The 25,770-nt window shown below is 37.8% G+C and overlaps 8 protein-coding genes, 3 long non-coding RNA genes, 1 other non-coding gene and 1 pseudogene across 22 annotated transcripts; 4 read left to right on the top strand and 9 right to left on the bottom strand.

Moving 5' to 3' along the window:
• Positions 1–122: 122 nt before the first annotated feature.
• Positions 123–715, bottom strand: AT1G05937. The gene has a single exon (NR_138989.1). It is a non-coding gene; the product is annotated as an other RNA (long non-coding RNA).
• A 1,328-nt stretch (positions 716–2,043) lies between these two features.
• AT1G25230 (Calcineurin-like metallo-phosphoesterase superfamily protein) lies at positions 2,044–4,286 on the top strand. Of its 3 annotated transcripts, none has more exons than NM_001332669.1 (7): positions 2,044–2,394; positions 2,463–2,619; positions 2,716–2,823; positions 2,952–3,079; positions 3,173–3,301; positions 3,613–3,680; positions 3,790–4,286. In NM_001332669.1, the coding sequence occupies exons 1-7, from the start codon at positions 2,122–2,124 to the stop codon at positions 4,013–4,015; spliced, it is 1,089 nt and encodes a 362-aa protein (NP_001321435.1). In that variant the 5' UTR covers positions 2,044–2,121; the 3' UTR covers positions 4,016–4,286. The 3 variants fall into 3 exon arrangements, with proteins under 3 accessions (NP_001321435.1, NP_001321434.1, NP_173894.2); NM_102332.4 differs by having other exon boundaries at positions 2,155–2,394; positions 3,790–4,175; NM_001332668.1 differs by having other exon boundaries at positions 2,044–2,619.
• A 593-nt stretch (positions 4,287–4,879) lies between these two features.
• Positions 4,880–7,654, top strand: ASB1 (anthranilate synthase beta subunit 1). 2 transcript variants are annotated; one of them, NM_102331.3, is made up of 8 exons: positions 4,880–5,116; positions 5,210–5,373; positions 6,024–6,094; positions 6,183–6,220; positions 6,317–6,427; positions 6,543–6,642; positions 6,732–6,867; positions 6,955–7,419. In NM_102331.3, the coding sequence occupies exons 1-8, from the start codon at positions 5,011–5,013 to the stop codon at positions 7,057–7,059; spliced, it is 831 nt and encodes a 276-aa protein (NP_173893.1). In that variant the 5' UTR covers positions 4,880–5,010; the 3' UTR covers positions 7,060–7,419. The 2 variants fall into 2 exon arrangements, with proteins under 2 accessions (NP_173893.1, NP_001185092.1); NM_001198163.1 differs by having other exon boundaries at positions 4,940–5,116; positions 5,985–6,094; positions 6,955–7,654.
• On the bottom strand, positions 5,350–6,044 carry AT1G05933. Its single transcript, NR_138988.1, has one exon. It is a non-coding gene; the product is annotated as an other RNA (long non-coding RNA).
• On the bottom strand, positions 7,482–9,103 carry AT1G25211 (F-box family protein). Its single transcript, NM_001123880.1, has one exon. It carries the CDS (start codon positions 9,082–9,084, stop codon positions 7,783–7,785), a length of 1,302 nt encoding a protein of 433 aa, NP_001117352.1. The 5' UTR covers positions 9,085–9,103; the 3' UTR covers positions 7,482–7,782.
• On the top strand, positions 7,639–9,070 carry AT1G05927. The gene has a single exon (NR_138987.1). It is a non-coding gene; the product is annotated as an other RNA (long non-coding RNA).
• Positions 9,104–9,253: 150 nt separating the features above from the next.
• On the bottom strand, positions 9,254–11,244 carry LpxC5 (UDP-3-O-acyl N-acetylglycosamine deacetylase family protein; the record flags this gene model as incomplete). Of its 2 annotated transcripts, none has more annotated exons than NM_179375.4 (7): positions 9,254–9,668; positions 9,778–9,922; positions 9,989–10,053; positions 10,148–10,249; positions 10,339–10,545; positions 10,733–11,041; positions 11,143–11,244. In NM_179375.4, the coding sequence occupies 7 exons, from the start codon at positions 11,242–11,244 to the stop codon at positions 9,618–9,620; spliced, it is 981 nt and encodes a 326-aa protein (NP_849706.4). In that variant the 3' UTR covers positions 9,254–9,617. The 2 variants fall into 2 exon arrangements, with proteins under 2 accessions (NP_849706.4, NP_001319078.1); NM_001332667.1 differs by having other exon boundaries at positions 9,377–9,668; positions 10,017–10,053.
• Positions 11,245–11,513: 269 nt separating this feature from the next.
• AT1G25209 lies at positions 11,514–13,096 on the bottom strand (annotated as a pseudogene). The gene has a single exon.
• A 2-nt stretch (positions 13,097–13,098) lies between these two features.
• Positions 13,099–14,925, bottom strand: AT1G25180 (uncharacterized protein; the record flags this gene model as incomplete). Its single annotated transcript, NM_102329.2, has 1 exon — positions 13,099–14,925. The coding sequence occupies one exon, from the start codon at positions 14,923–14,925 to the stop codon at positions 14,149–14,151; it is 777 nt and encodes a 258-aa protein (NP_173891.1). The 3' UTR covers positions 13,099–14,148.
• Positions 14,807–17,506, bottom strand: AT1G25175. Of its 5 annotated transcripts, NR_139781.1 has the most exons (4): positions 17,027–17,506; positions 16,866–16,919; positions 15,945–16,191; positions 14,807–15,377 (listed from the first exon to the last, which is right to left on the bottom strand). It is a non-coding gene; the product is annotated as an other RNA (non-coding RNA). The 5 variants fall into 5 exon arrangements; NR_139779.1 differs by having other exon boundaries at positions 15,945–16,919; NR_139780.1 differs by lacking the exon at positions 15,945–16,191.
• A 2,161-nt stretch (positions 17,507–19,667) lies between these two features.
• On the top strand, positions 19,668–21,797 carry AT1G25155 (Glutamine amidotransferase type 1 family protein; the record flags this gene model as incomplete). Its single annotated transcript, NM_102327.1, has 7 exons — positions 19,668–19,775; positions 20,414–20,484; positions 20,573–20,610; positions 20,689–20,799; positions 20,915–21,014; positions 21,110–21,245; positions 21,333–21,797. The coding sequence occupies 7 exons, from the start codon at positions 19,668–19,670 to the stop codon at positions 21,435–21,437; spliced, it is 669 nt and encodes a 222-aa protein (NP_564225.1). The 3' UTR covers positions 21,438–21,797.
• Positions 21,646–23,481, bottom strand: AT1G25150 (F-box family protein). Of its 2 annotated transcripts, NM_001332666.1 has the most exons (2): positions 21,883–23,481; positions 21,646–21,819 (listed from the first exon to the last, which is right to left on the bottom strand). In NM_001332666.1, the coding sequence occupies exon 1, from the start codon at positions 23,460–23,462 to the stop codon at positions 22,161–22,163; it is 1,302 nt and encodes a 433-aa protein (NP_001319077.1). In that variant the 5' UTR covers positions 23,463–23,481; the 3' UTR covers positions 21,646–21,819; positions 21,883–22,160. The 2 variants fall into 2 exon arrangements, with proteins under 2 accessions (NP_001319077.1, NP_001185091.1); NM_001198162.2 differs by having other exon boundaries at positions 21,810–23,481.
• A 271-nt stretch (positions 23,482–23,752) lies between these two features.
• Positions 23,753–25,622, bottom strand: LpxC4 (UDP-3-O-acyl N-acetylglycosamine deacetylase family protein; the record flags this gene model as incomplete). Its single annotated transcript, NM_001198161.1, has 7 exons — positions 23,753–24,046; positions 24,156–24,300; positions 24,367–24,431; positions 24,526–24,627; positions 24,717–24,923; positions 25,111–25,419; positions 25,521–25,622. 7 exons carry the CDS (start codon positions 25,620–25,622, stop codon positions 23,996–23,998), a joined length of 981 nt encoding a protein of 326 aa, NP_001185090.1. The 3' UTR covers positions 23,753–23,995.
• Positions 25,623–25,770: the final 148 nt, after the last annotated feature.

Below are 25,770 nucleotides of genomic sequence, written 5' to 3'. Positions count from 1 at the left end.
AAATAGAAACAAAAAAAAAAATTTAAAATTAATTAAACACTTAATATTTTAACACATTATACAATTATCATACACAACTTATAAGATATTTGTCCCATGTGATTATATTCAAATGAAAAATATCTACATACAAACACTCAATTTAAGATAGAAAATATGAGATCTTCTGGCTACTGGAATATAATTCGTTACAAAATTGTAAACTTAGCGACATTTTCCAAACAATAGTACCAATAACTGAAGCCTGAATAGTGAATAGACACACCTCATCAATTTTTCTCCGGACCCGGAAAATAACGGCAAAGTTGGAAATCCAACGGATCAAAAATAAATTTATGTAAATTTGCTAGATGAAGAAATAAGCAAGAGTTAAAAAAGTGGATTCAGTAAGAAAGAAACATCTTATCTAGATGAAGAGCGGCGCATGCAAGTGGCTTCAATGGTGATGAAGCAAACGATGCAGAAGAAGAGAATGATAAGTCCGACTATGATTCCGAAAGTCACCACATCCATTTTCTATTCACCTTGATCTTTTGGCACACGAAACAAAGAAAAAAATTATCCTTTTGGCCGGAGATTTAGTGTTGTCCACCGCTTCGGCTTGAGTCAAGGTGTCAGATCTTGATTGATTTGCTTCCAATACTTAACCAGCTTTTTTAACTAGTAACAATTTCAGATTAAATTTCAACTTGTAGTGATTTTAACTGAGACCCGTGATACAATGGAGCTGTCATTCGGATCTAATTGAACTCATTTCTCGGATCTTGTTTCTATATATATATTTTCTAATCTTTTTTTTTTTTTTTTTAATTTGTTAATCTTATTGCTTGTTAACTTGGTTAGTCTTCAAACTTGGTTTGTTTTAGTTATTTGGTTTTGATTTGGTTTATGAATTTTGATTTGTTTTACATTAAATATTAAAACATTTTATTATTATTTTGATTTCGCTTAATCTGTTTTCTGCATTACTTGTGTGTATAAATCGGGTACTCACTATGGATTTGACCTCAAAATATTACGTTGTAGTACCAAAGTTTTACTCGAGAAATCAATTTTTAGCGATGCGTTCCACAATTATCATCATGATGTTTCTTTGTGTTTACCACTACTTTTTATTATTAATGAGCTAGTTAGAAGAATAAAATAATGAAAATAAATAACAAAATTTGTAATATACACATGAGAAATTGTTGGATGTTAAAATTTATATGGTTTTTGTAAAAACAAAATTCTTCTTGGGGTTATAATGTTATATTATTATATTTGGAAACAATGATTGAACAATATTATTGGATATAACAGATCAGGCTATAAAGATGTATATACATGATATGGTGATGCAATTATTTTGTTGTTTTGCTTTTGGTAGAGAGTTTGATTCGGGTAGACCAGATATGAGTAGTTGGCATTTCCGCAAAGTTGTTTTAGAGACATGACAGCCAAACTTGATTGCGTATGGGGCATAATTTATCTTCTTCTATCTCTCAATTATCCGTTTTGGATAAAAAAAAGTTCATTTTGATTCCACAACATATATCTACATACTCACCATTCGAATTTAAAACACACTTCTTGCATTTAAAAAATCAATCACAAGCTTCCCAATAATTCATAGTCGTTTTTGTCTTGTATGTATGATTCAGGTGGATACATATAACATGTAATATATATACTAAAGTGTTGAAAAAGCAAAACAATTAAACCAAAAAAAAGATGCAATTCAATAAAGTATTTGTTTGACGGTGAATATATATATATATACACACTAAACAAAGATTATATATGGCCTAATACTATTAGCCAGGATTTGGTATTAATGATGACAAGAGTATTATTGAGTTGGAATTATGAGCCTTTGTGAGTGTGAGTGTGAGTGCGTGATAAAAAACTAGAAAATGTACACTTTCTTAATATTTATTTTTAGTTTAAAATAGGAGGAAAGCAATGTAGATAAACTAAGCCCTTTACGAAAAGAAGAAATATTGATAATATATGAACAAAAACAGTCATATATAGATAGCTAATTTAGGATCCAGTTATAATAATCATGTTTGGTCCACCATGTGGACGCACGCTATTATCCAAATGTGACTTACAAGCGAGAAACCCACTAGCACTCACATGCACAGTCGACTTATTCATATATATGTTGCTTTTTATCACATAAAGCTCGTTGTGCAAAAGAACAGAATGAGTTCTAAGTTTGATATCGGCTCCTTAAGCATAGTAATGACTCTGCTTATTTGCTTCTTATTATTATCTTTGGCTCCAAAACTTGAGGCTGAGCTCGCAACGGTCCAACATGCTCCAAACCCCGATGGCTCTATCAGTTTTCTGGTGATTGGAGATTGGGGTAGGCATGGACTCTACAACCAATCCCAAGTTGCCCTCCAGGTACTAATTTACATACTATATACCCATATGTGTTGTAGTATTTTAAGATCGTTTAGATGGAAACATAGATGGGGAGAATCGGGGAGGAGATGGATATCAATTTTGTGGTATCGACGGGTGATAACATCTACGATAACGGGATGAAAAGTATCGATGATCCCGCCTTTCAACTCTCCTTTAGTAATATCTACACTTCTCCTAGCCTGCAAAAGCCTTGGTACCTTGGTAATAATGTCTCCAATCATTAATTCATTCAAAAGTAATTAATGCTAAAACAAAAAGAGACTAATAGATATGTCACTGTCCATTCTATATATTCAGTATTGGGGAATCACGACTATAGAGGAGATGTTGAGGCACAATTGAGTCCTATCCTCAGATCTATGGATAGCCGTTGGATTTGCATGAGATCCTTCATCGTTGACGCTGGTATACTAGCCATTACATTTTTATTTATTCTAATCATTACATGTTTTACAAGAGTGTCGATTTTATAATATTTTTCTTACATCTCATATAATTACGGTTTTAAATTATTATCTTCAATATTCGGGCAGAGATCGCAGAGCTCTTCTTTGTCGACACAACTCCTTTTGTAGATGCTTATTTCCTCAGTCCACAAGACCAAACTTACGACTGGAGCGGCGTATCACCGCGAAAATCCTACCTTCAGACCATCTTAACGGTACTTGAAAACACATAATTAAGTCATTACCATCAGTTGTAGGAATTATCATGATGGCGATCCCAAATACTAATTAGTATTTATAATGTGTAGGAGTTGGAGATGGGTCTAAGAGAATCAAGTGCAAAATGGAAAATTGTGGTGGGTCACCATGCTATAAAGAGTGCTTCCATTCATGGGAATACCAAAGAGCTTGAATCTCTCCTCTTACCCATCCTTGAGGTTCATTTTCTTCTTAATTACTCTTATTTTAAGAGATGTTTCGATTATTTCAAATGCAATTTAAAGTGTTTTTTTTTCTTAAACTAACTTTTGCGTTTTTTATGTTTATATGTGAATATTTCTTTTCGAAGTATGTATATTTCTAAAAGTTAACATTTCCACTTGTTCATAAACTATTTTTGCAAAAGACAAACGCAAGGGAGTTGATATTTTCCATTAACAATTTTTTTTTTTTGAAATACTAAAAGTAGTAATTCGTTTGAAAAAGAAAAAAACACACTATTATAATATTAGATTCTTGGATTTTTCAGGCGAATAAAGTTGATCTCTATATGAACGGTCATGATCATTGCTTGCAACATATAAGCACATCACAAAGGTAACAACGATTAATAGTTATATGGAGTATAAACCAAACCTGTGTTTGGATGAAGCGGATAACAAAAGAGATAAAGTTGTGGATTTAACATTTTATTATAATTTTGCAGCCCAATTCAGTTTCTAACGAGTGGTGGTGGGTCAAAGGCATGGAGAGGCTATTACAATTGGACAACACCAGAGGATATGAAATTTTTCTACGATGGACAAGGTTTCATGTCAGTTAAGATCACTAGATCAGAATTGAGTGTCGTTTTTTATGATGTCTCCGGCAATAGTTTGCATAAGTGGGACACATCGAAAATGTTAGACTCGGATTTTTATTTCCCATTGTAATTCACATGAAAATCAGTTAAAGCACATAAATTCTACATATAAATAAATATGATTACTATGAGTGGCTAAAAAAAAATCAAGTAAATTAGGCAAACTCAGAATACATGAAGTCATGCAGAATGTTGGAAACTTTCTGTACGAGCCATCTTCGTCATTGAATGTATCACAGCATATTTAGCTAAACCATGACGTAAATACAATTCTTTTGTTCGATCCATTAAGTATATTATATGGGACCAAACAAACACATACCAAAAAAATTGGAGGTTCGTACAATACTTTATCAATTTAATAAATACGTTTGGCCATAGACCGCCTAATATAAGAACATTCATATTAAAAGTTGGAGCTACATTCAATGGGAGCAAAAAAAAAACTTCAACATTGGTGTCTTTTTCAATTCAAACCAAACCAATAAAGACACATCAACCGGAATTGAGAAAAATATACCAAAAATGGTAAAGGATACGTAAATACATGAATCTAAATTAAGAAATAACTTCCTATATTTGTTCATACTTTTTAAGAAATGAAAACTAACTTCCTAATTTTGTTCATTTATTTTTACCAACCTATCTAGAGACTTAGGTTAGGCACGTGTAGCATGTAGGGATGTTATATAGGGCTTAAATTTAAGGTCCGGTCCGGGCCCGTTAAAGTGTTTCGGGCTAAAACAAGACTGGCCCTATTACATTATTTTTATTTATTTTAGGACAAGAGTAACGTGATGGTTTTATCATTTACGAATTGACTAGTCCTGCGAATGGACTAATTCCAAACGCCATTTTAGACAAGTATGAGTTTGACTTTGACCAAACAAAAGAGGTTTCTAATCAAATTAATTAATCCACTCACCTACTACTGATTAAGCACGTGGTTCATGTTCCACAAAACGCACCGTTTCACCTGTCAAGTTCTTCCAATCTCTCTCTCTCAGAGCTTTTTATAAACTCCTCTCTTTTGGAATTAAATCAGGAATCTTTGCTTCTCAGACAATGGCGGCTTCTACATTGTACAAATCCTGTCTTCTTCAACCCAAGTCTGGCTCCACCACTCGCCGCCTAAACCCTTCTCTCGTTAACCCTCTTACGAATCCCACAAGTAAGTCTCCGGTGTCGAGATACGGAGATAGAGGCGTTATTCCAATCTAAAGTTTCGATTTTTATCAGTTTTTTTGTTTCCTCTGTGATACAGGAGTTTCCGTTTTGGGGAAGAGTCGTAGAGATGTCTTTGCGAAAGCTTCGATTGAAATGGCGGAATCGAATTCGATACCTTCCGTTGTTGTCAATTCCTCTAAGCAGCATGGTCCAATCATCGTGATTGATAATTACGACAGCTTCACATACAATCTCTGCCAGGTTTCATTTCGAACACATTCTCAAATCTTCACTCTACGCTTGTTAGATTTTTGATGTGGAATGTTTTTGAATCTGTTTTGGTGTAAAAGCAGCTGAATTTGCAAAGTCCTTGATTTTGTTAGAAATGTTTATTCAAGTATGCATGGTGATTGAATGTTAAAATCTCATTATTTCACAATCCAATCTAGTTTCGACATGCTAATAGATAAGACTATGTAATGTAGTTTCTCTCTTGTTTATGTATGTGATCAGAGTCGTTATGTTGTACCATCAAATCTTATTGTCGAAAGCTCTTCGTTTCTTGTTTGGCGTTGTAAGGAGTAACTGTTGATCAAGCAAAAGCTAATACATCACTTCTTTGCTGCCTAAAGTCTGGTCTTTTGAGTAGTATCTTTAATCATGTTCAAAGTTTGAATTGGTGATTTTGTGAGTTGTTATTTTTTTACTTTAGATTGTTTATTCGTTGTTGGAGTATCTCGGTTTATCATGAAATTTTGGCTGCTCTGAGTATCTCACATAATGCATAATAGGTCTCTAATATACAATTTGATCATGTCTCACTTCTAGTATTTATTGTGATCGTTCTCTTCATATGGTTTCTTCTGCTTTAGTATAAACAAAATTTTGAGAATTGTTATCTATTTCTACAGTATATGGGAGAGCTAGGATGCCATTTTGAAGTTTACCGCAATGATGAACTTACAGTAGAAGAGCTGAAAAAGTGAGAAGAAACTATATGCATTCTGTTTAAAACGTAATCTAGCTAGTCAATTGGTGTTGATTCCTTTATTATGCTCTCCTTCTTGCAGAAAAAATCCAAGAGGGGTGTTGATTTCTCCAGGGCCTGGTAAATATTCTGGCCTCTGAAATTTATTTTCTGATTATGTGGTGTATCTTTTTGAAGTGCCCGAGAAGAAGATAACACCTTTCTTAAATTTTATAGGTACCCCTCAAGACTCTGGGATTTCCTTGCAAACTGTTTTGGAACTCGGACCACTTGTTCCTTTATTTGGAGTATGTATGGGTTTGCAGTGTATAGGAGAAGCATTTGGAGGTTAGTTGTATATAAACAAGACATCTTATTTCTCCGTATCAGTGTTCTATAACATGGATTTGTTCTTTATTATGTATCCACAACTTAAATGCAATTTTGTTTGAACATTGATTAGGAAAGATTGTGCGGTCACCATTTGGTGTTATGCATGGGAAAAGCTCAATGGTTCACTATGATGAGAAAGGAGAAGAAGGCTTGTTCTCTGGATTATCAAAGTATGAATCAAATTTTTTTCTGTGTTGTCTAATATAGTAAATCATAAGTCTGTAAAAATGTGTAATAAAACAAATCTTGTTGGTTTCAGCCCTTTCATTGTAGGTAGATATCACAGTCTCGTGATCGAAAAAGATACATTTCCTAGTGATGAACTCGAGGTTACAGCATGGACAGAAGATGGTCTGGTAATGGCTGCCCGTCACAGAAAGTACAAGCATATACAGGTAAAACCCGCACAAGTGTGTACTGTAATCTTATTGCCCCCTCCATTCAAAACATAACTCTTGAAGTCTTGTAAACATTGTCCACAGGGAGTCCAATTTCATCCGGAGAGTATTATAACAACTGAGGGCAAGACAATTGTCCGCAATTTCATCAAAATAGTAGAGAAAAAGGAGTCCGAGAAGCTGACATAGACTAGCCTGAATGAGAAAATCAGCTGTGTTCGAATAGTGCCTCCCTGTAATAATATTTGCCAATGCAAAATGTTCCTTGCCATCTTCCCATTGTTTCTATCATAAAAATTCGACTTGTTCCTCCACTTTTACTTAATTTGTGAAAAGTGGAAAGCAGAAAGCTATGGTTATTTAAGCATGCCTAGCGACAAAAATGGCCGAGGGCCTTTCAGTTTTTATTTGGTTCCTAGCTAAGCACCTACCCAAAATGTGTCTAGTACTTCTTTCACTACAGGACGAACCTGTAAAGGCCAGATAGTATTCATAATGGTGTAAGAAACACAACATACATGAGATGAGATCAGATATCACTTTTCGTATATATAAGATATGTATGAGATATGTACTCCATAATTGGGACTAACTTAGAAGTAAACGCAGAAACAGACTAACTTATATGAGATATGTACTCCATAATTGGGCTAACAGTACATAAAACCATGTCATGCTTTGCTTAAGGATGGTGCAAGTGAACAAGTGACTAGAACAATGCTTTGATAAATTTACTAGCAGACGACAATGCAAGAAACAAATAAGGTACCTAACCATCTCATTGACGAAAAGTAAGAAACTTAAACCATGACAAGAGTAAGTTTGAGAAGAGAAACTAAAAGAGGAGAAAGATAACATGGAAATGTAACTGAGAATTGACTAGCAGTCTTGAGAACTGCAAGGAACAGAAAACTAAACATGTCTTTCTTTCCTTTTGCGCTGTTGGTTGACTTGCACTAAACTCGGAAGGTAAGTAGACGAGCAGACAAGCGGGGGACGATATGTAGTCGGAATATGCCCGGTTCTGGGACAAGGTTCCCCGACATTGGGAGCTACTCCTAGAGTCACAGGTTTAAAGAATCCATCCTTTCCACTGATAAAAGCGGTGTGGTAACGAGCGCTCTCGGTGCTTAGGTATCCGTCTAGATCGAAAACCACAGCAACTTTCTCATCCTCGTCAATGAAGAAGGTGGCACCCATATCATTGTCAAACCGAACACCAGTGAGTGCCAATGGTCTCATATCCACTGTCAAAAACTTGCTCCAGGACACAGAGTTGGGCTCAATACTAGTAGTAACCCAAAACTCAACTGTGGTAAACCGATCATCACTGTGAAGACCCTCATTATGATATAGCACCGCGAGCTGCTGGTCTCTAACACAAGAGAGGGTCACAGTCGCATCGATAGTAGAGTGAAACGGAAGAGGCAGACGCAGACCAAATGTCTCTGTTGTAAAATCAAAACAGAGTAAGAAATCTTCAAGATCGATTATGTCGCCATCTTCATCAATTTCACCACTGCTGCTATCCTCATGCGCAAAAAAGTAGGTATTTCCCTTCACAGAAACGCCGTAGAGGGGATGATTAGGGTCCATTTCCCCGTTGGGAGTGACCTCGAGAACCCTCCATGAATTAGAGCGCAAGTCGTAGATTTCGTACCTGTAAACGGAAACGTTTCTTGTCTGCACCATCCTCAAGATTTTGTGGTTACGGTTGATGTCGTATCCAAGAGCATAGCTGTCTCCTATGTTGGATTCTGTTCTGGGTCTGATCCATCTTGTTTGCCCCAAATAAGGGTTCCAAACCACGACCCTCGAGTTGTCCTTAGCCACGCATAACAACAAGCCGTCGCAGTGATACACCCTAGATATCTCGACTTGATTAAGCAAATCTACCTGCTTTATAGATAGATCCATCGTGTCTTCTTCTTCCTCCTTGCTGCGACGGAGATGGAATCTAACTGAACAGACCTTTGAATCCATCGTCATAAACCCCAAAAACTGCGCCGCTGCTTTACCCAGAACCCGATCTTTGGTTAAAGCGTTCCATAATTTGCAAGTGGATCGCACCGCTCTCAGAGATGTTATCGGAATCCTCGTGAGGATCTTCTCCCCTACCAGCTTCGGTGGAAGATCGCACATACTCGTTCTCTTCGGTTGAAGATCGCACATTCTCGTTCTCTTCGGTTGAAGATCGCACCTCCTCCTCCTCATTCTTCCAATTTTCGACCACAATTGAAAATTAGGGTTCTCCTCTCTCGTAAGTAATTAGGGTTCTTCTCTCTTAATACGTATCCTAATACGTTATAATGTACAACAATTATAAATACGAGTAAAAAAATAAAAATAAAAAAGGAGAGGAATTTACCTTTTCCTAATGTGAAAAATGTATCCAAGTCAAATTCTTTTTCGTTTTAAATTATTTTATTATTTTTATTAGTTCTGTTCCATTTTCTTTTATTTTCAGTTTCAATATGTTAAATTGGTACAGAGTAAAACTATTATTGAACTACAACTTAAGTTTCAATTCAATTTGGTTTTGGAACAGTTTGATCGGTTAAAATGTCCCTATGATTAGTACCTAAAATAGTTTAATGTTACAAATTTTACTGTATTCACAAGAGTAATGATCTTCCATTGAACAAACAAAAATCCCACATTGGTACCATCTTTGGATAACGAATCCAAAAAGAAACAGAAACGATCAAGGCTTTTGCGGGATATGGTTGACAACGAGCACATACTCTTCAGTCCATGGTAAGGTGACGTGCTAAGTCAGTGTGCAGTGCATGACCCGCCTGCATTTGAAAGATAATACTATTGTTTTCTTTTCTCGAGAAAACTATAAGATGTTTTTTTTTTTTCTTTTTTGTGCAAACTATAAGATGTTAAGCTAGTATTATTTACCTTATATGCGACTATGTGAGCCACGGGGAGTCCTCCATTTCCGCCCCGTGAAACAAGGGAGAGGTCACCGATTAGGTCAAGAATCTTATGTCGACATGCTTCATCATCAAACCGCAGAGGAGGATTCATCCATCCATGCTCAGCGCTGCATTAGAGACAGTTTCAGTTGAATATTGTGTCCCTTTAGTCATCAATATGCAAGATTATTTACCTACAAACTATGGCGTTATCCAGAGAACCTCCTTTAATGAGCCCTGCTTCACGCATACGCTCCACCTGCAAACAAAACCCTCAGACACAGATGGTTGAAGAACGAACACCAGTTTACTGATTCCAAAGCTCCTAAGCAACAACAATGGATCTAACTAACCTCTTCATAGACACAGAAGGTTCTTGATGATGCGATATCCTTTGCAAAAGAAGACTCATGGATAGGTCTCCAAGAAAACCATTGGCAGCCTATAGCAGGCACCTGTAAAGTTCATCATCATACACAACAGACCAAGTCAATAACAATTTATGTACAAGCAGAAAATAAGTCAAAATGCCATTAGACTGAACCTGTGGGAAGTCGATACCACAAGTGATCCGAGTCTCTAGAGCCGGAAATGCAGCAACAAAAGTATCGTTCTTGCAAACATACACAGGCTTGTTCACATGTGCGACCATCTTCTCTACACTTTCACCATCATGGTTTTGAGCCGCGTTTATGCCAACTCCTTGTATCGCATCGACCCATTCTTTAGCTGATCCATCAAAAATAGGGACCTGTCACTTGGTTAGTGTTGCCTACACTCATCATCTCCTCCAGTGTACCAAGTCTATAAAACTAAGAGCTACACTGCACAGCAAGATGTTGACAATCTCTATAGCATACAAATCCAGTCAAAATAGACAATACGAGACATTGATTCGACCTATGATTACTCAAAATGTATGTATTCAGGTAACAAACCTCGACTTCTCGATCATCGGAACTTTCGCTCTCGATTTGAATCCTGCAATTATCAACTCCCTTCGCCTCAAGAGCTGATAACAAATGCTCAACGGTTCGGATTTTGAGCTCATCTTTCAACAGCGTCGTGCAAAGAGGCGATTCCTGAGCAAATTCAATCGACGCAGGGATGAATCTGGATCGAAACTCGAAGAACCTACCAGCTCCGGCGATCTCCGGATTTAGCTTCACCGTCGAGAACTTACCGGAGTGCAGAGATTTTCCTTTCACTTCCACAGATCCTGCGAGAGTTTGCTGTAATCGTCCACTCTACAGTATTGAACCCCAAGACAAAAAAAACACACTCAAAATGATTCCAATGGATAATAAAGTCGCATATACATGTAAGCGTGTGCGGGAGAGAGGTTTACTGGATTCAAGGAGACTGTCGGCGACGACGCGGCGGAGGAGTATCGGATCCAAATGACGAGAAACGACGGCTTAGTGGCTTTGACGGTGACGGGGAGTCTCATTGATTCAACGTCTGATTAATTTTAACCATGCCCGGATTATTGATTTAAGTAAGTACTAGGATATACTAAACCGGAATCAAGAAACAAATAATGTATAGTAAACCGGAATCAAAATTCATGTTATGCAAATATCCCAATTGTTCCACCAAAAACCATTTTCTTTGTGTGATGCTTTTCTCAATTTCACATAATCTCCATTTTTGAAGTCTTAATCTTCTAATTATCATCAAATCTACCTATATAATTAAAAGGAGAAGTACAAAGTAAAGAATGCCTAAAAAATTTAGAAATATTACAGCAATTGCCTCTAAATTATGGCATAAAGAAGCGATTAATTGAAATTGAGAAGAAAACTTATCATAATTGAAAAATCTGATAGTTGCTCCAAGATCCACACCAAACACTATGATCATTCGTCCCTTTTTCTTTTGCCTGTGATACCTTGGTAGATTTGAGTCAAACTTGGAACATAATAAAACATACATTACAGAGATGATCCGACTTCAAAACCCACTTGTTTCACTTTGTTGTCCTCTCCAAAAATGTGTACCGTGGTTTTTCCTTGGTCTCTAATATTATCACAACACACGACCACTCTCTTCTTCTCGTCGACCAAGAAACTTCCGCTTTCCCCAATACAACGTTTAGGCTGCAAATCCAAAGCTAAGACCATGCTCCACGACACCACTTGTGTCTCACCAATCTTATTTGTCACCCATATTTCTGCCTTTGATTTAATTCCGCGTTGCGATAACATGGAAAGTTTCTCTTCTCTAACAACGGATAGAGCCAGAGTTGCATAACAAGGATACTTATTCGGAAGACATAGACGTTCAAATCTTTCTGTCGTATAATCAAAACTGATTAAGAATTTGCCAAGCCGTTTCTCTTCTTCACCACTAGCAATCCAGTAAGTCTTTCCCTTCAAAGACACGCCACGACCAATATACCCTAATTTGAAGTCCAAAGTGGCATCAATAATCCTCCATGAATTGGAGTTAATTTCATAAATTTGGAATTCGTGGTCGTAGCCAAAACCAGTGTGTGCCAATATATTGTAGCTATTATTTTGGTAGGATCCGAGAGTATAGTTGTCATATAAGTCATGGGTTGAATCCACCTTGTTTGACCAGTACACGGGTTCCATACCGCGAGCCAAGTATTGTCCTCCTTGGTGACGCAGACGCATAACAATAAGCCGTCGCAGTGAGAGACTTTATATATCTCGAATTGATCTTGATCTAGACAACTAGGATATTTAGGGTTGATTAGGGTAAATTCAACTGTGACCTTTACATGTGGAAGTCTATGGAGATCGACACTCATCGAGCGTACCCTAAGCCCTTTAGACATGTGAATCAGAAACTGCTTTGGGCCTTTATCCAAGTGTTTTCTTGTGAATCTCCTATCCTTGAATAAACAGTTCCATCCTTTGCAAGTAGACCCTAACTGTTTCAAAGACATAGCTGGAACGCGGTAGAGTATCTCTTCTAACAAATGCTCTGGAAGTTCCGACATCATTGTCGTTTGATCAAATGTTGGTTAGGGTTTTGTATAGTACTTCACGTTTATATAAATCCATGCTCAGGCGACGAACAATTTAAGTTACTTTTACGGCAAGTCAACACTCTTTAATTCGTTTCCTATAAAAAGCGTCTTTCTTATTCTCTTCAATCTTCAATATATGAAAGAGCTGAGGAATATGGAAATGAAAGACCCGAAAAAAATGGAATATGCACATTATGACAAATCACTATGTAAATGTTTGATTTACTTAGTGAAAAGTGCAACATCTTAACTTAATAAAATTATCTTATACCATCTTAACTAAATTTTTTTAGTTTTATTTTTTTAAGGATTATGCTTCGTTTAATTAAATTGTTCACACTGTAAGGTTGGACTGAATTCATAGTATATATTTATAAAAATGCAAATTCTTACATGCATAAGGATGAGGAGAGAAAATAAATCACAATCCTAATGGAACCCATAAATTACGTTACCACCCTTTAAACAAAACTATTTCATAACAAAAGTAAACATGCGTTGTGAAATAATGATATGATAGGCATATATTAAGGAGTGGTATTAGAATAAAGAAGCGATTAATTGATATTGAGAAGATAGCTTATCATAGCTTATCATAATCGAATTTAGATGTTGCATTGTGGTACCAAAGTGGTGGTATATATTACCTTATACATATCAGCATTTCGCATGAACCATATATGAGTATTAATTAGGTGCCATATGCAGCTAGTCTTTCTACTACACGCCACAGAAGTAACACGTAATTAATTATGTGTATCGGTTTATGTAATGCCGTAAACTATGTGTTTAATGTGTCCAATCACGTCTTATCATCTATAGTATGCGTTTGTTCTTTTTGCATTATATGTGTATTAATTAGGTAGACACTGAGATTCGTATGATACGTTCAACCGAATCGCATAACTCTATATGAATCTAAAGTCCACTTACTCACTACAATTAATAGTTTATGGTAGCTGTTGATGCACGAATCACACAAGTACGAAAATGGGATCTCTAGGGAAGGAAGAAGAATCTTTCTATTAATGACGAGCCCGCGACTTAGGCGGATTGGACGGATTACAAATGATGATTTCTTCAACGAGCATAAATGGAGTAAGAACGAGCCGATTGTAGATGAAAGACGAGCTTGAGGCCGGAAGACGATCTTCCGAGGAAGAATAGAGTTTATTCGTTTTATAGCTGAACCTTGTAAAAGGTTGCCTACGTACCCTTAGAAAGGGATCAAGCCACACGTAGTTCATATTGTGATAAACGAGCTAGGCCATTATTGGAGGAAGGTCGGCAGGTAATTGACGAGCCGGCAGATGTGCGACGAGCTGGATGGCTTCTCGAGACGTGCGAGTAGGTTAGTTATTTTGGGCGGGCAGGTCGGAGAGACACTTCGGACGGACGAGTAAACGAGTTACTCAAGATGGATGGGCAGACGAGGTACTTTGGACGGGTGAGCTGACGAGCTGCTTGATACGGGTGAGCTGACGAGCTGCTTGAGACGGGTGAGCTGACGAGCTGCTTGAGACGGGTGAGCTGACGAGCTGCTTGAGACGGGTGAGCTGACGAGCTGCTTGAGACGAACCGGCTGGCGGGATACTTCGGACGGGTGAGCTGACGAGCTGTTTGAGACGGACCGGCTGGCGGGATACTTCGGAGGGGAGAGCTGACGAGCTGATTGAGACGGGTGAGCTGACGAGCTGCTTGAGACGGACCGGCTGGCGGGATACTTCGGAGGGGAGAGCTGACGAGCTGCTTGAGACGGGTGAGCTGACGATCTGCTTGAGACGGGTGAGCTGACGAGCTGCTTGAGACGGACCGGCTGGCGGGATACTTCGGACGGGTGAGCTGACGAGCTGCTTGAGACGGGTGAGCTGACGAGCTGTTTGAGACGGACCGGCTGGCGGGATACTTCGGAGGGGAGAGCTGACGAGCTGCTTGAGACGGGTGAGCTGACGAGCTGCTTGATACGGACCGGCTGGCGGGATACTTCGGAGGGGAGAGCTGACGAGCTGCTTGAGACGGGTGAGCTGACGAGCTGCTTGAGACGGACCGGCTGGCGGGATACTTCGGACGGGTGAGCTGACGAGCTGCTCTGTGTCTCTGCGTGTCCGGCGGAATCCCCCTTTGACAAGACATGCTATTCCGTATTTATAGCCTTCTGCGTGTAGGACACTCCTCCAGGATTTTGACGAGCCTACCCTCTTGACTTAACATTCTGCTTAGGCCTTTGACTTGGATTTGGGCCTTGGGCCAAGCAAGCCCAAATCTTACCCCTAACAGTAGCTGAAATGGATCACAACGTACCTAATTCCGATTTCTATATCTAGTGTACGTATTGATATTCTTTAGCAATAGTTTTGGAAAATATAATCTGAGTTTAGTGTACTCGTTGGCTTTATTACTTTTGAATTTTAATAATAGTCTATTTTAACCATAAGTACTAGCATATACTAAATAACTTGATCTACACAATAAAATACAGAAGATTGATTCTCAAACTATTTCTCTCTCTCTCTCTCACAGAGAATCTCCAATGGCGGCTCCCGTAGTGGTCGCTCCTGCGATAAATCTTCAGCATATGGACCTACCTGAAGGAAATGAAGGTAATAAAAAACGATTATATTCTCAGAAGCAAGATATAGGGGTAGCGAATTTGGGGTAATAAAGAAATTGAAATTGAAAGTATCAAGAAACATTGGTGAGTTTGGGAATTGGAGGAATGTATTTAAAATTAGAGTAGATCTGTGAATTTGGGAAATCGAGGCTACAATCTATGGAATTGGTAACAGTGTAGAAATCTTAGAAAAGTTATGATCTATGGAATCTTAGAACAGTGTAGAAATCGTAGTACAGTGTTACAGATCTATGGAATCTTAGAACAGTGTAGAAATCGTAGCACAGTGTTACAGATCTATGGAATCTTAGAATAGTCTCCTAGATCTATGGAATTTGTACAATTAAGGCAAGATTTAAAAATTTCAGAATAAAACAGTTGCTTATAATATATATATAAATCTCATATGTTTGGTTGCTATTTTTGACAGATGTAGCAGCTGTGCTTCAAACATCAACACAGCGCTGGCTCAACGCTGCTGAGTGGAGCATTCTTTATAACAACCACAACCTATTCCCAGAATCAAACTCATTTACCATACCTATTGAAGTAGAGGGACTTTACAGAGTTGACAACCGCTTTAATCAAGACAGCAATACGTGGAGAAACACAAGTGCTCCCTCCACTTGCAAAAATGCTATCAACTTCTACAATGTTAGGATCGCCACTGGCTTGTACAGGTTTGATGATGATGGGGACATTGTGATGGACGCTGAAGTTCAAGGAGGGTGGGTCCTTTGCAGAAAAACCGTGAGGAACAGAGGTGGGGGGGTACTTACTTTTGCACACTACATGTGGGTTTTAGTGTGAGTAAAAACTATGCTTGAGTAAAAACTATGCTTGAGTAAAAACTATGTTTGAGTTGATACTGGAAAAATCTAAACGAACTTGTAGTATAAACTTCTATGCTTATAAACATAAGCCCAAATTAGCTAAATCATTTTTAATTCATATTTTTAAGATGCTACAGGTAAATGCTACAGGTAAAGTCATAGCTACATTATTTACTTCACTATACTATCCAATTGAGAGAATAAATGATCAAAAACAAAGAGGCGCAAAAAAACTAATATTAAAATATCAAGCTAGGAAAGATAAACAAAGTTCAAAGACTCAGATGTTAATGAAACGAATGAGACTGATGGCCCAAATAATCCAAATAGATCCTAGATTATATATGTCGGAAGACTAATTTCAATAAGTATAAACACAAGATATTTGCGGATTTATATTGTTAGACTAAAATGCAAATGAAGTGTGAAAAGGTCAAGAATATGCAACACTTGCGTAGTCGTATAAGAAGACATTAGAGTGGTCATATAAATGGGATATTAATTCAGAGAAGTTTTAAGGGTAGGAAAAACAAACTGTTTAAACAAAAAATCATGCTTAAAACATCTGTTACATGTAAAAAACCGAGAAATTAAAACCAAGACAAAAAAAACAGAGTATGTGAACTTGCCTTCAATTGGGTAAAAGGCTGGATCTGAGATAATCTCTAAAAGTAAAGCCAGATCTGTAAAATATAATAACAAAGAACAGATTAAATTGATGAAACCGGACAACACAAGAAGAACAATCCATCTTTTTCAGATCTGAAGTAGAGATGGAAAAAAAACTTGCCTTTTCCTATGAACAGATGACTGCGGATAGCAGATCTGGAGAAAATATATAAAAAATCTCAGGTTAAAATCGTGAAACAAGAACAAACTGATCAAATAAGAAAGAAGGACATAACAAAAAACTTAGCTTTTTTAATGCGGATCTGAAGCATATGGGTAGAGAGCCAGATAGGGTTTGAGAAATCGAAGAGAGGTAATGATTATAGCAGTTTAGTGTTTCTCGATGGAGAGAGAGAGAGAGAGATTGAGTTTTTTATTTTGGTGAGAGACAGAGAGGCGGACGAGTGGTGTTTATTTGGAGCTTTCTCGATTAACTTATTTTTATTCTGAGTTCCTGTTTTACCCTTGTAACCCTATCACATCTCATAAGGTTTCGAAGACTTGGCTTTTGTCTTAAAAAGTTCTCGGATTCTCTTTTTTATTCGAGGAAACAAAACAAATAATAATATAATAATCCTAATTATTTTTCTGGAGGAGAGAAGCCTTGTTTTGGGCTGGAAGAATCATTGAAGTCACTCAGATTAGAGGACTTATAAATAAGCCTTATTGTGGAGATTACTTGGGCTTTGTTGAGAACTTATGAAGCACATCTTTGTATTTATTTCATTTTGTCTATATATGTAGAGATCTATGTTAAGAAGTTTATATGCGAAATACCTTTTAAAAAATAAATCCTATCAAAAGTCCGGACACTGTCTTTGTGTTGATTTACTTTGTTCTCATTAGGTCTTGAAGTGCTTGGATCAGTTTGTAATGAAAATTTACCATTTCTATTCGAAAGTGAATTGATGGTTATGAGAACTCGTATGACGCAGTGTTTATTCCTACATATGCATCCGAAGAATCGTCATTCAATCATAATAATCTTGCATCTATATTATGAGGCCATTGTGGTACACGTTTGAGTCATCTCTACAAGCCTGTCTTCGATCGTCAATTCAAGATGCTGAAGATTCATATGATGGAAGATATGATTAAAGATGGTGAAGAGAAGAGTCTTGACACTTTCGTGATATCCAGGCAACTTACCACTTTCACTGATCTCACGGTTTGTCTTTCTACAAGGTATCAATTACTAAGTTAATCTTTTTGTTTAGGGCTGGGCATTTGGCTCATCCGTGATAGTTGAATTTAAAGTGAGACTTGAGCACTTAAGAGGAAAATCAATTCCTATAGCGTAATTCATCTTTCTCGCTCCATCTTCCTTTGTTTTTTTGGCATCTTAAACTATGGTGTTATCAAAATGGCAGTTGTGCACATTGCTGAAAGTTAATCAATGGTCAGACTATAAAGTTAATTTCCTTATGTCTATGAAGAAAACAAAAATTTAATCCACCTTTTTGGGATATTATTTTGTTGATCAGAAGCTTGTTTAATGATAATTTTCTTTTTTTTTTCAGAAAGGATCGTGTGACCATTAAATTGAAAACGGTATATATGCTTATACGATGACTATACTATATATGCTTATACGAAAAGATGACTATACTATACATTTGTCGAATTAGATGCTTATACGAAAAGATGACTATAGCTGAGTGTAAAACCTGGCTGCTTAATATCCCCCACATCATTAAACGTTACTTAGATATATTTCTTTAAGTCAACAACTAATGAAGTAATAAAAGACCTAGAAGCCATGAATGAATCTGCGTCAAAGCATCCAAAATGATGGTGTTCTCGTACTATTCGCAGTCTATCTCAATTGATAGCGATTTCCTCATCAATCCAGCGCCACTTATATCCTTGACCGTTTCAAAACCAGCTCCGGGTCGAATCAGCGAGTCGGGTCAACATCACCTGAACAGAATGTTCGCGAGGCGGCTCACTTCGTTCTTCGAAGGATCTTCAACCTCCAGGTACCCAAAATGTTACAATTAGAATCTGATCGATTCCCCTTTAGTAGAGCATTAAACCATTTGTCCAAATAACTTCCCTCATAGTCTTTCTCCTGATTCGGACTAAGTTGAAACTTGAAGTTTAGGGGATGATTAAACCTTTGTTGACGTTAGAGCTAAGACCATTGGAATAGATTTCTAATCTCTGTAGCTACTACTTTGACCATAATTTCTAATAGTTTTGTTTTTTTGGTCAACCATGTCTTAATCAATTAGGGTCCTGGCTAATTGCAAGTCCTTGATTCATATGAATTGTATTCAAGTATGCATCTCGATTGATTGTTAGAATCTCTTTATTTCACAATCAATCTAGTCTCGACTTGCTTATATACAAGACTATGTAATGTAATTTCTCTCTTGTTATGTGATCAGACTGAGTCGTTATGCGGCACCATCGAATCTTATTCACGTAAGACTAGTTCTCTAGATGAGTAATTTTTTTTGGTTTTGTATATATTTGAAAAAGCTCCTCCTTGCTTCTTTGTCCTTGCCAGGAGTAATTTTTGATTCAGCAATAGCTAATACATTACTTCTTAGCTGCCTACAGTCTGGTCTTTTAAGTCTTTTATCTTGTTTAAAGTTTGAAAATTGGTGATTTTCTGAGTTGCTATTGTTAGATTGGGTTATTCCTTGTTGGCTGCTCTGAATATCTCACTTAGATCCCAAATATACTTCTGTGATATAGGAGTTTTCAGTTTTGGGGAAGAGTCGTAGAGATGTACATTTGCTGAAGCTTCTATTGAAATGGCAGAATCGAATTCGATACCTTCCGTTGTTATCAATTCCTCTAAACAGAATGGTCCTATCATCGTGATTGATAATTACGACAGCTTCACTTACAATCTCTGCCAGGTTTCATTTCTAACACAATCTCAAATCTTACTAGGCTCGTTAGATTTTTGATGTGAAAGCAGCTGAATTTGCATTTTGTTAGAAATGTATTCAAGTATATGCATTGTGATTGAATGTTAGAATCTCATTAGTTCACAATCCAATCTACTTTCGACTTGCTAATAGATAAGACTATGTAATGTTGACCATCTGTTGTTAATGTGATCAGAGTCGTTGCTATGTCGTGCCATCGAATCTTATTGTCGAAAGCTCCTCGTTGCTTGTTTGTCGTTGTAAGGAGTAATTGTTGATCCAGCAAAAGCTAACACATCACTTCTTTGCTGCCTAAAGTCTGGTCTTTTAAGTAGAATCTTTAATCATGTTCAAAGTTTGAATTGGCGATTTCCTGAGTTGCTATTTTTGACTTTAGATTTGTTATTCCTAGTTGAAATATCTCGCTTTCTCATGAGATTTTGGCTGCTCTGAATATCTGACTTAACGCACATAGATACCAAATATACAATTTGATCATGTCTTACTTCTAGTTCTCCACGCAGAATAGTGTCAGGTGCATACTATTTATTGTGATCGTTCTCTTGATATGGTTTCTTCTGCTTTAGTATAAACAAAATTTTGAGAATTGCTATCTATTTCTACAGTATATGGGAGAGCTACAATGCCATTTTGAAGTTTACCGCAATGATGAACTTACAGTAGAAGAGCTGAAAAGGTAAGAAGAAACTATATGCATTCTGTTTAAAACGTAATCTGGCTAATCGACTGATGTTCATTCCTTTATCATTCTCTCCCTCTTGCAGAAAAAATCCAAGAGGAGTGTTGATTTCTCCTGGACCTGGTAAATATTTTGGCCTCTGAAATTTCTCCTATAATTATATGCTGGAGAAGTGGATAACACTTTTCTTGAATTTGATAGGTACCCCTCAAGACTCTGGGATTTCCTTGCAAACTGTTTTGGAACTCGGACCACTTGTTCCTTTATTTGGAGTATGTATGGGTTTGCAGTGTATAGGAGAAGCATTTGGAGGTTAGTTGCATATAAACAAGACATCTTATTTTCCCGTATCAGTGTTCAAACATGGTTTTGTTCTTTATTCTATGCATCCACAGCTTAAATGCAATTTTGTTTGAACATTGATTAGGAAAGATTGTGCGGTCACCATTTGGTGTTATGCATGGGAAAAGCTCAATGGTTCACTATGATGAGAAAGGAGAAGAAGGCTTGTTCTCTGGATTATCAAAGTATGAATCAAAATCAATTTTTTTTGTGTGTTGTCTAATATAGTTAATCATAAGTCTGTAAAAATGTGTAATAAAACAAATCTGGTTGGTTTCAGCCCTTTCATTGTAGGTAGATATCACAGTCTCGTGATCGAAAAAGATACATTTCCTAGTGATGAGCTCGAGGTTACAGCATGGACAGAAGATGGTCTGGTTATGGCTGCCCGTCACAGAAAGTACAAGCATATACAGGTAAAACCCGCACAAGTGTGTACTGTAATCTTATTGCCCCCTCCATTCAAAACAGAACTCTTGAAGTCTTGTAAACATTGTTCACAGGGAGTTCAATTTCATCCGGAGAGTATTATAACAACTGAGGGCAAGACAATTGTCCGCAATTTCATCAAAATCGTAGAGAAAAAGGATTCCGAGAAGCTGACGTAGACTAGCCTGAATGAGAAAATCTGCTGTGTTCGAATAGTGCCTCCCTGTAATAATATTTGCCAATGCAAAATGTTCCTTGCCATCTTCCCATTGTTTCTATCATAAAAATTCGACTTGTTCCTCCACTTTTACTTAATTTGTGAAATGTGGAAAGCAGAAAGCTATGGTTATTTAAGCATGCCTAGCGACAAAAATTGCCGAGGGTCTTTCAGTTTTTATTTGGTTCCTAGCTAAGCACCTACCCAAAATGTGTCTAGTACTTCTTTCACTACAGGACGAACCTGTAAAGGCCAGATAGTATTCATAATGGTGTAAGAAACACAACATACATGAGATGAGATCAGATATCACTTTTCGTATATATAAGATATGTATGAGATATGTACTCCATAATTGGGACTAACTTAGAAGTAAACGCAGAAACAGACTAACTTATATGAGATATGTACTCCATAATTGGGCTAACAGTACATGAAACCATGTCATGCTTTGCTTAAGGATGGTGCAAGTGAACAAGTGACTAGAACAATGCTTTGATAAATTTACTAGCAGACGACAATGCAAGAAACAAATAAGGTACCTAACCATCTCACTGACGAAAAGTAAGAAACTTAAACCATGACAAGAGTAAGTTTGAGAAGAGAAACTAAAAGAGGAGAAAGATAACATGGAAATGTAACTGAGAATTGACTAGCAGTCTTGAGAACTGCAAGGAACAGAAAACTAAACATGTCTTTCTTTCCTTTTGCGCTGTTGGTTGACTTGCACTAAACTCGGAAGGTAAGTAGACGAGCAGACAAGCGGGGGACGATATGTAGTCGGAATATGCCCGGTTCTGGGACAAGGTTCCCCGACATTGGGAGCTACTCCTAGAGTCACAGGTTTAAAGAATCCATCCTTTCCACTGATAAAAGCGGTGTGGTAACGAGCGCTCTCGGTGCTTAGGTATCCGTCTAGATCGAAAACCACAGCGACTTTCTCATCCTCGTCAATGAAGAAGGTGGCACCCATATCATTGTCAAACCGAACACCAGTGAGTGCCAATGGTCTCATATCCACTGTCAAAAACTTGCTCCAGGACACAGAGTTGGGCTCAATACTAGTAGTAACCCAAAACTCAACTGTGGTAAACCGATCATCACTGTGAAGACCCTCATTATGATATAGCACCGCGAGCTGCTGGTCTCTAACACAAGAGAGGGTCACAGTCGCATCGATAGTAGAGTGAAACGGAAGAGGCAGACGCAGACCAAATGTCTCTGTTGTAAAATCAAAACAGAGTAAGAAATCTTCAAGATCGATTATGTCGCCATCTTCATCAATTTCACCACTGCTGCTATCCTCATGCGCAAAAAAGTAGGTATTTCCCTTCACAGAAACGCCGTAGAGGGGATGATTAGGGTCCATTTCCCCGTTGGGAGTGACCTCGAGAACCCTCCATGAATTAGAGCGCAAGTCGTAGATTTCGTACCTGTAAACGGAAACGTTTCTTGTCTGCACCATCCTCAAGATTTTGTGGTTACGGTTGATGTCGTATCCAAGAGCATAGCTGTCTCCTATGTTGGATTCTGTTCTGGGTCTGATCCATCTTGTTTGCCCCAAATAAGGGTTCCAAACCACGACCCTCGAGTTGTCCTTAGCCACGCATAACAACAAGCCGTCGCAGTGATACACTCTAGATATCTCGACTTGATTAAGCAAATCTACCTGCTTTATAGATAGATCCATCGTGTCTTCTTCTTCCTCCTTGCTGCGACGGAGATGGAATCTAACTGAACAGACCTTTGAATCCATCGTCATAAACCCCAAAAACTGCGCCGCTGCTTTACCCAGAACCCGATCTTTGGTTAAAGCGTTCCATAATTTGCAAGTGGATCGCACCGCTCTCAGAGATGTTATCGGAATCCTCGTGAGGATCTTCTCCCCTACCAGCTTCGGTGGAAGATCGCACATACTCGTTCTCTTCGGTTGAAGATCGCACATTCTCGTTCTCTTCGGTTGAAGATCGCACCTCCTCCTCCTCATTCTTCCAATTTTCGACCACAATTGAAAATTAGGGTTCTCCTCTCTCGTAAGTAATTAGGGTTCTTCTCTCTTAATACGTATCCTAATACGTTATAATGTACAACAATTATAAATACGAGTAAAAAAATAAAAATAAAAAAGGAGAGGAATTTACCTTTTCCTAATGTGAAAAATGTATCCAAGTCAAATTCTTTTTCGTTTTAAATTATTTTATTATTTTTATTAGTTCTGTTCCATTTTCTTTTATTTTCAGTTTCAATATGTTAAATTGGTACAGAGTAAAACTATTATTGAACTACAACTTAAGTTTCAATTCAATTTGGTTTTGGAACAGTTTGATCGGTTAAAATGTCCCTATGATTAGTACCTAAAATAGTTTAATGTTACAAATTTTACTGTATTCACAAGAGTAATGATCTTCCATTGAACAAACAAAAATCCCACATTGGTACCATCTTTGGATAACGAATCCAAAAAGAAACAGAAACGATCAAGGCTTTTGCGGGATATGGTTGACAACGAGCACATACTCTTCAGTCCATGGTAAGGTGACGTGCTAAGTCAGTGTGCAGTGCATGACCCGCCTGCATTTGAAAGATAATACTATTGTTTTCTTTTCTCGAGAAAACTATAAGATGTTTTTTTTTTTTCTTTTTTGTGCAAACTATAAGATGTTAAGCTAGTATTATTTACCTTATATGCGACTATGTGAGCCACGGGGAGTCCTCCATTTCCGCCCCGTGAAACAAGGGAGAGGTCACCGATTAGGTCAAGAATCTTATGTCGACATGCTTCATCATCAAACCGCAGAGGAGGATTCATCCATCCATGCTCAGCGCTGCATTAGAGACAGTTTCAGTTGAATATTGTGTCCCTTTAGTCATCAATATGCAAGATTATTTACCTACAAACTATGGCGTTATCCAGAGAACCTCCTTTAATGAGCCCTGCTTCACGCATACGCTCCACCTGCAAACAAAACCCTCAGACACAGATGGTTGAAGAACGAACACCAGTTTACTGATTCCAAAGCTCCTAAGCAACAACAATGGATCTAACTAACCTCTTCATAGACACAGAAGGTTCTTGATGATGCGATATCCTTTGCAAAAGAAGACTCATGGATAGGTCTCCAAGAAAACCATTGGCAGCCTATAGCAGGCACCTGTAAAGTTCATCATCATACACAACAGACCAAGTCAATAACAATTTATGTACAAGCAGAAAATAAGTCAAAATGCCATTAGACTGAACCTGTGGGAAGTCGATACCACAAGTGATCCGAGTCTCTAGAGCCGGAAATGCAGCAACAAAAGTATCGTTCTTGCAAACATACACAGGCTTGTTCACATGTGCGACCATCTTCTCTACACTTTCACCATCATGGTTTTGAGCCGCGTTTATGCCAACTCCTTGTATCGCATCGACCCATTCTTTAGCTGATCCATCAAAAATAGGGACCTGTCACTTGGTTAGTGTTGCCTACACTCATCATCTCCTCCAGTGTACCAAGTCTATAAAACTAAGAGCTACACTGCACAGCAAGATGTTGACAATCTCTATAGCATACAAATCCAGTCAAAATAGACAATACGAGACATTGATTCGACCTATGATTACTCAAAATGTATGTATTCAGGTAACAAACCTCGACTTCTCGATCATCGGAACTTTCGCTCTCGATTTGAATCCTGCAATTATCAACTCCCTTCGCCTCAAGAGCTGATAACAAATGCTCAACGGTTCGGATTTTGAGCTCATCTTTCAACAGCGTCGTGCAAAGAGGCGATTCCTGAGCAAATTCAATCGACGCAGGGATGAATCTGGATCGAAACTCGAAGAACCTACCAGCTCCGGCGATCTCCGGATTTAGCTTCACCGTCGAGAACTTACCGGAGTGCAGAGATTTTCCTTTCACTTCCACAGATCCTGCGAGAGTTTGCTGTAATCGTCCACTCTACAGTATTGAACCCCAAGACAAAAAAAACACACTCAAAATGATTCCAATGGATAATAAAGTCGCATATACATGTAAGCGTGTGCGGGAGAGAGGTTTACTGGATTCAAGGAGACTGTCGGCGACGACGCGGCGGAGGAGTATCGGATCCAAATGACGAGAAACGACGGCTTAGTGGCTTTGACGGTGACGGGGAGTCTCATTGATTCAACGTCTGATTAATTTTAACCATGCCCGGATTATTGATTTAAGTAAGTACTAGGATATACTAAACCGGAATCAAGAAACAAATAATGTATAGTAAACCGGAATCAAAATTCATGTTATGCAAATATCCCAATTGTTCCACCA

This window comes from Arabidopsis thaliana (genome assembly GCF_000001735.4).
Source record: "Arabidopsis thaliana chromosome 1 sequence".
NCBI classification, from domain to species: domain Eukaryota; kingdom Viridiplantae; phylum Streptophyta; class Magnoliopsida; order Brassicales; family Brassicaceae; genus Arabidopsis; species Arabidopsis thaliana.
This window is presented reverse-complemented; position numbering and strand designations above follow the sequence as displayed.

Coding starts and splice junctions, on each gene's coding strand:
- ASB1 (NM_001198163.1), top strand. CDS start 5,011: ATGGCGGCTTCTACATTGTACAAATCCTGTCTTCTTCAACCCAAGTCT. Junction 5,117..5,209: donor CCCTCTTACGAATCCCACAA/GTAAGTCTCCGG, acceptor TCTGTGATACAG/GAGTTTCCGTTTTGGGGAAG. Junction 6,868..6,954: donor GAAAGTACAAGCATATACAG/GTAAAACCCGCA, acceptor CATTGTCCACAG/GGAGTCCAATTTCATCCGGA.
- AT1G25230 (NM_001332669.1), top strand. CDS start 2,122: ATGCACAGTCGACTTATTCATATATATGTTGCTTTTTATCACATAAAG. Junction 3,302..3,612: donor TCCTCTTACCCATCCTTGAG/GTTCATTTTCTT, acceptor TGGATTTTTCAG/GCGAATAAAGTTGATCTCTA. Junction 3,681..3,789: donor CATATAAGCACATCACAAAG/GTAACAACGATT, acceptor ATAATTTTGCAG/CCCAATTCAGTTTCTAACGA.
- AT1G25150 (NM_001332666.1), bottom strand. CDS start 23,462: ATGAGGAGGAGGAGGTGCGATCTTCAACCGAAGAGAACGAGAATGTGC.
- AT1G25211 (NM_001123880.1), bottom strand. CDS start 9,084: ATGAGGAGGAGGAGGTGCGATCTTCAACCGAAGAGAACGAGAATGTGC.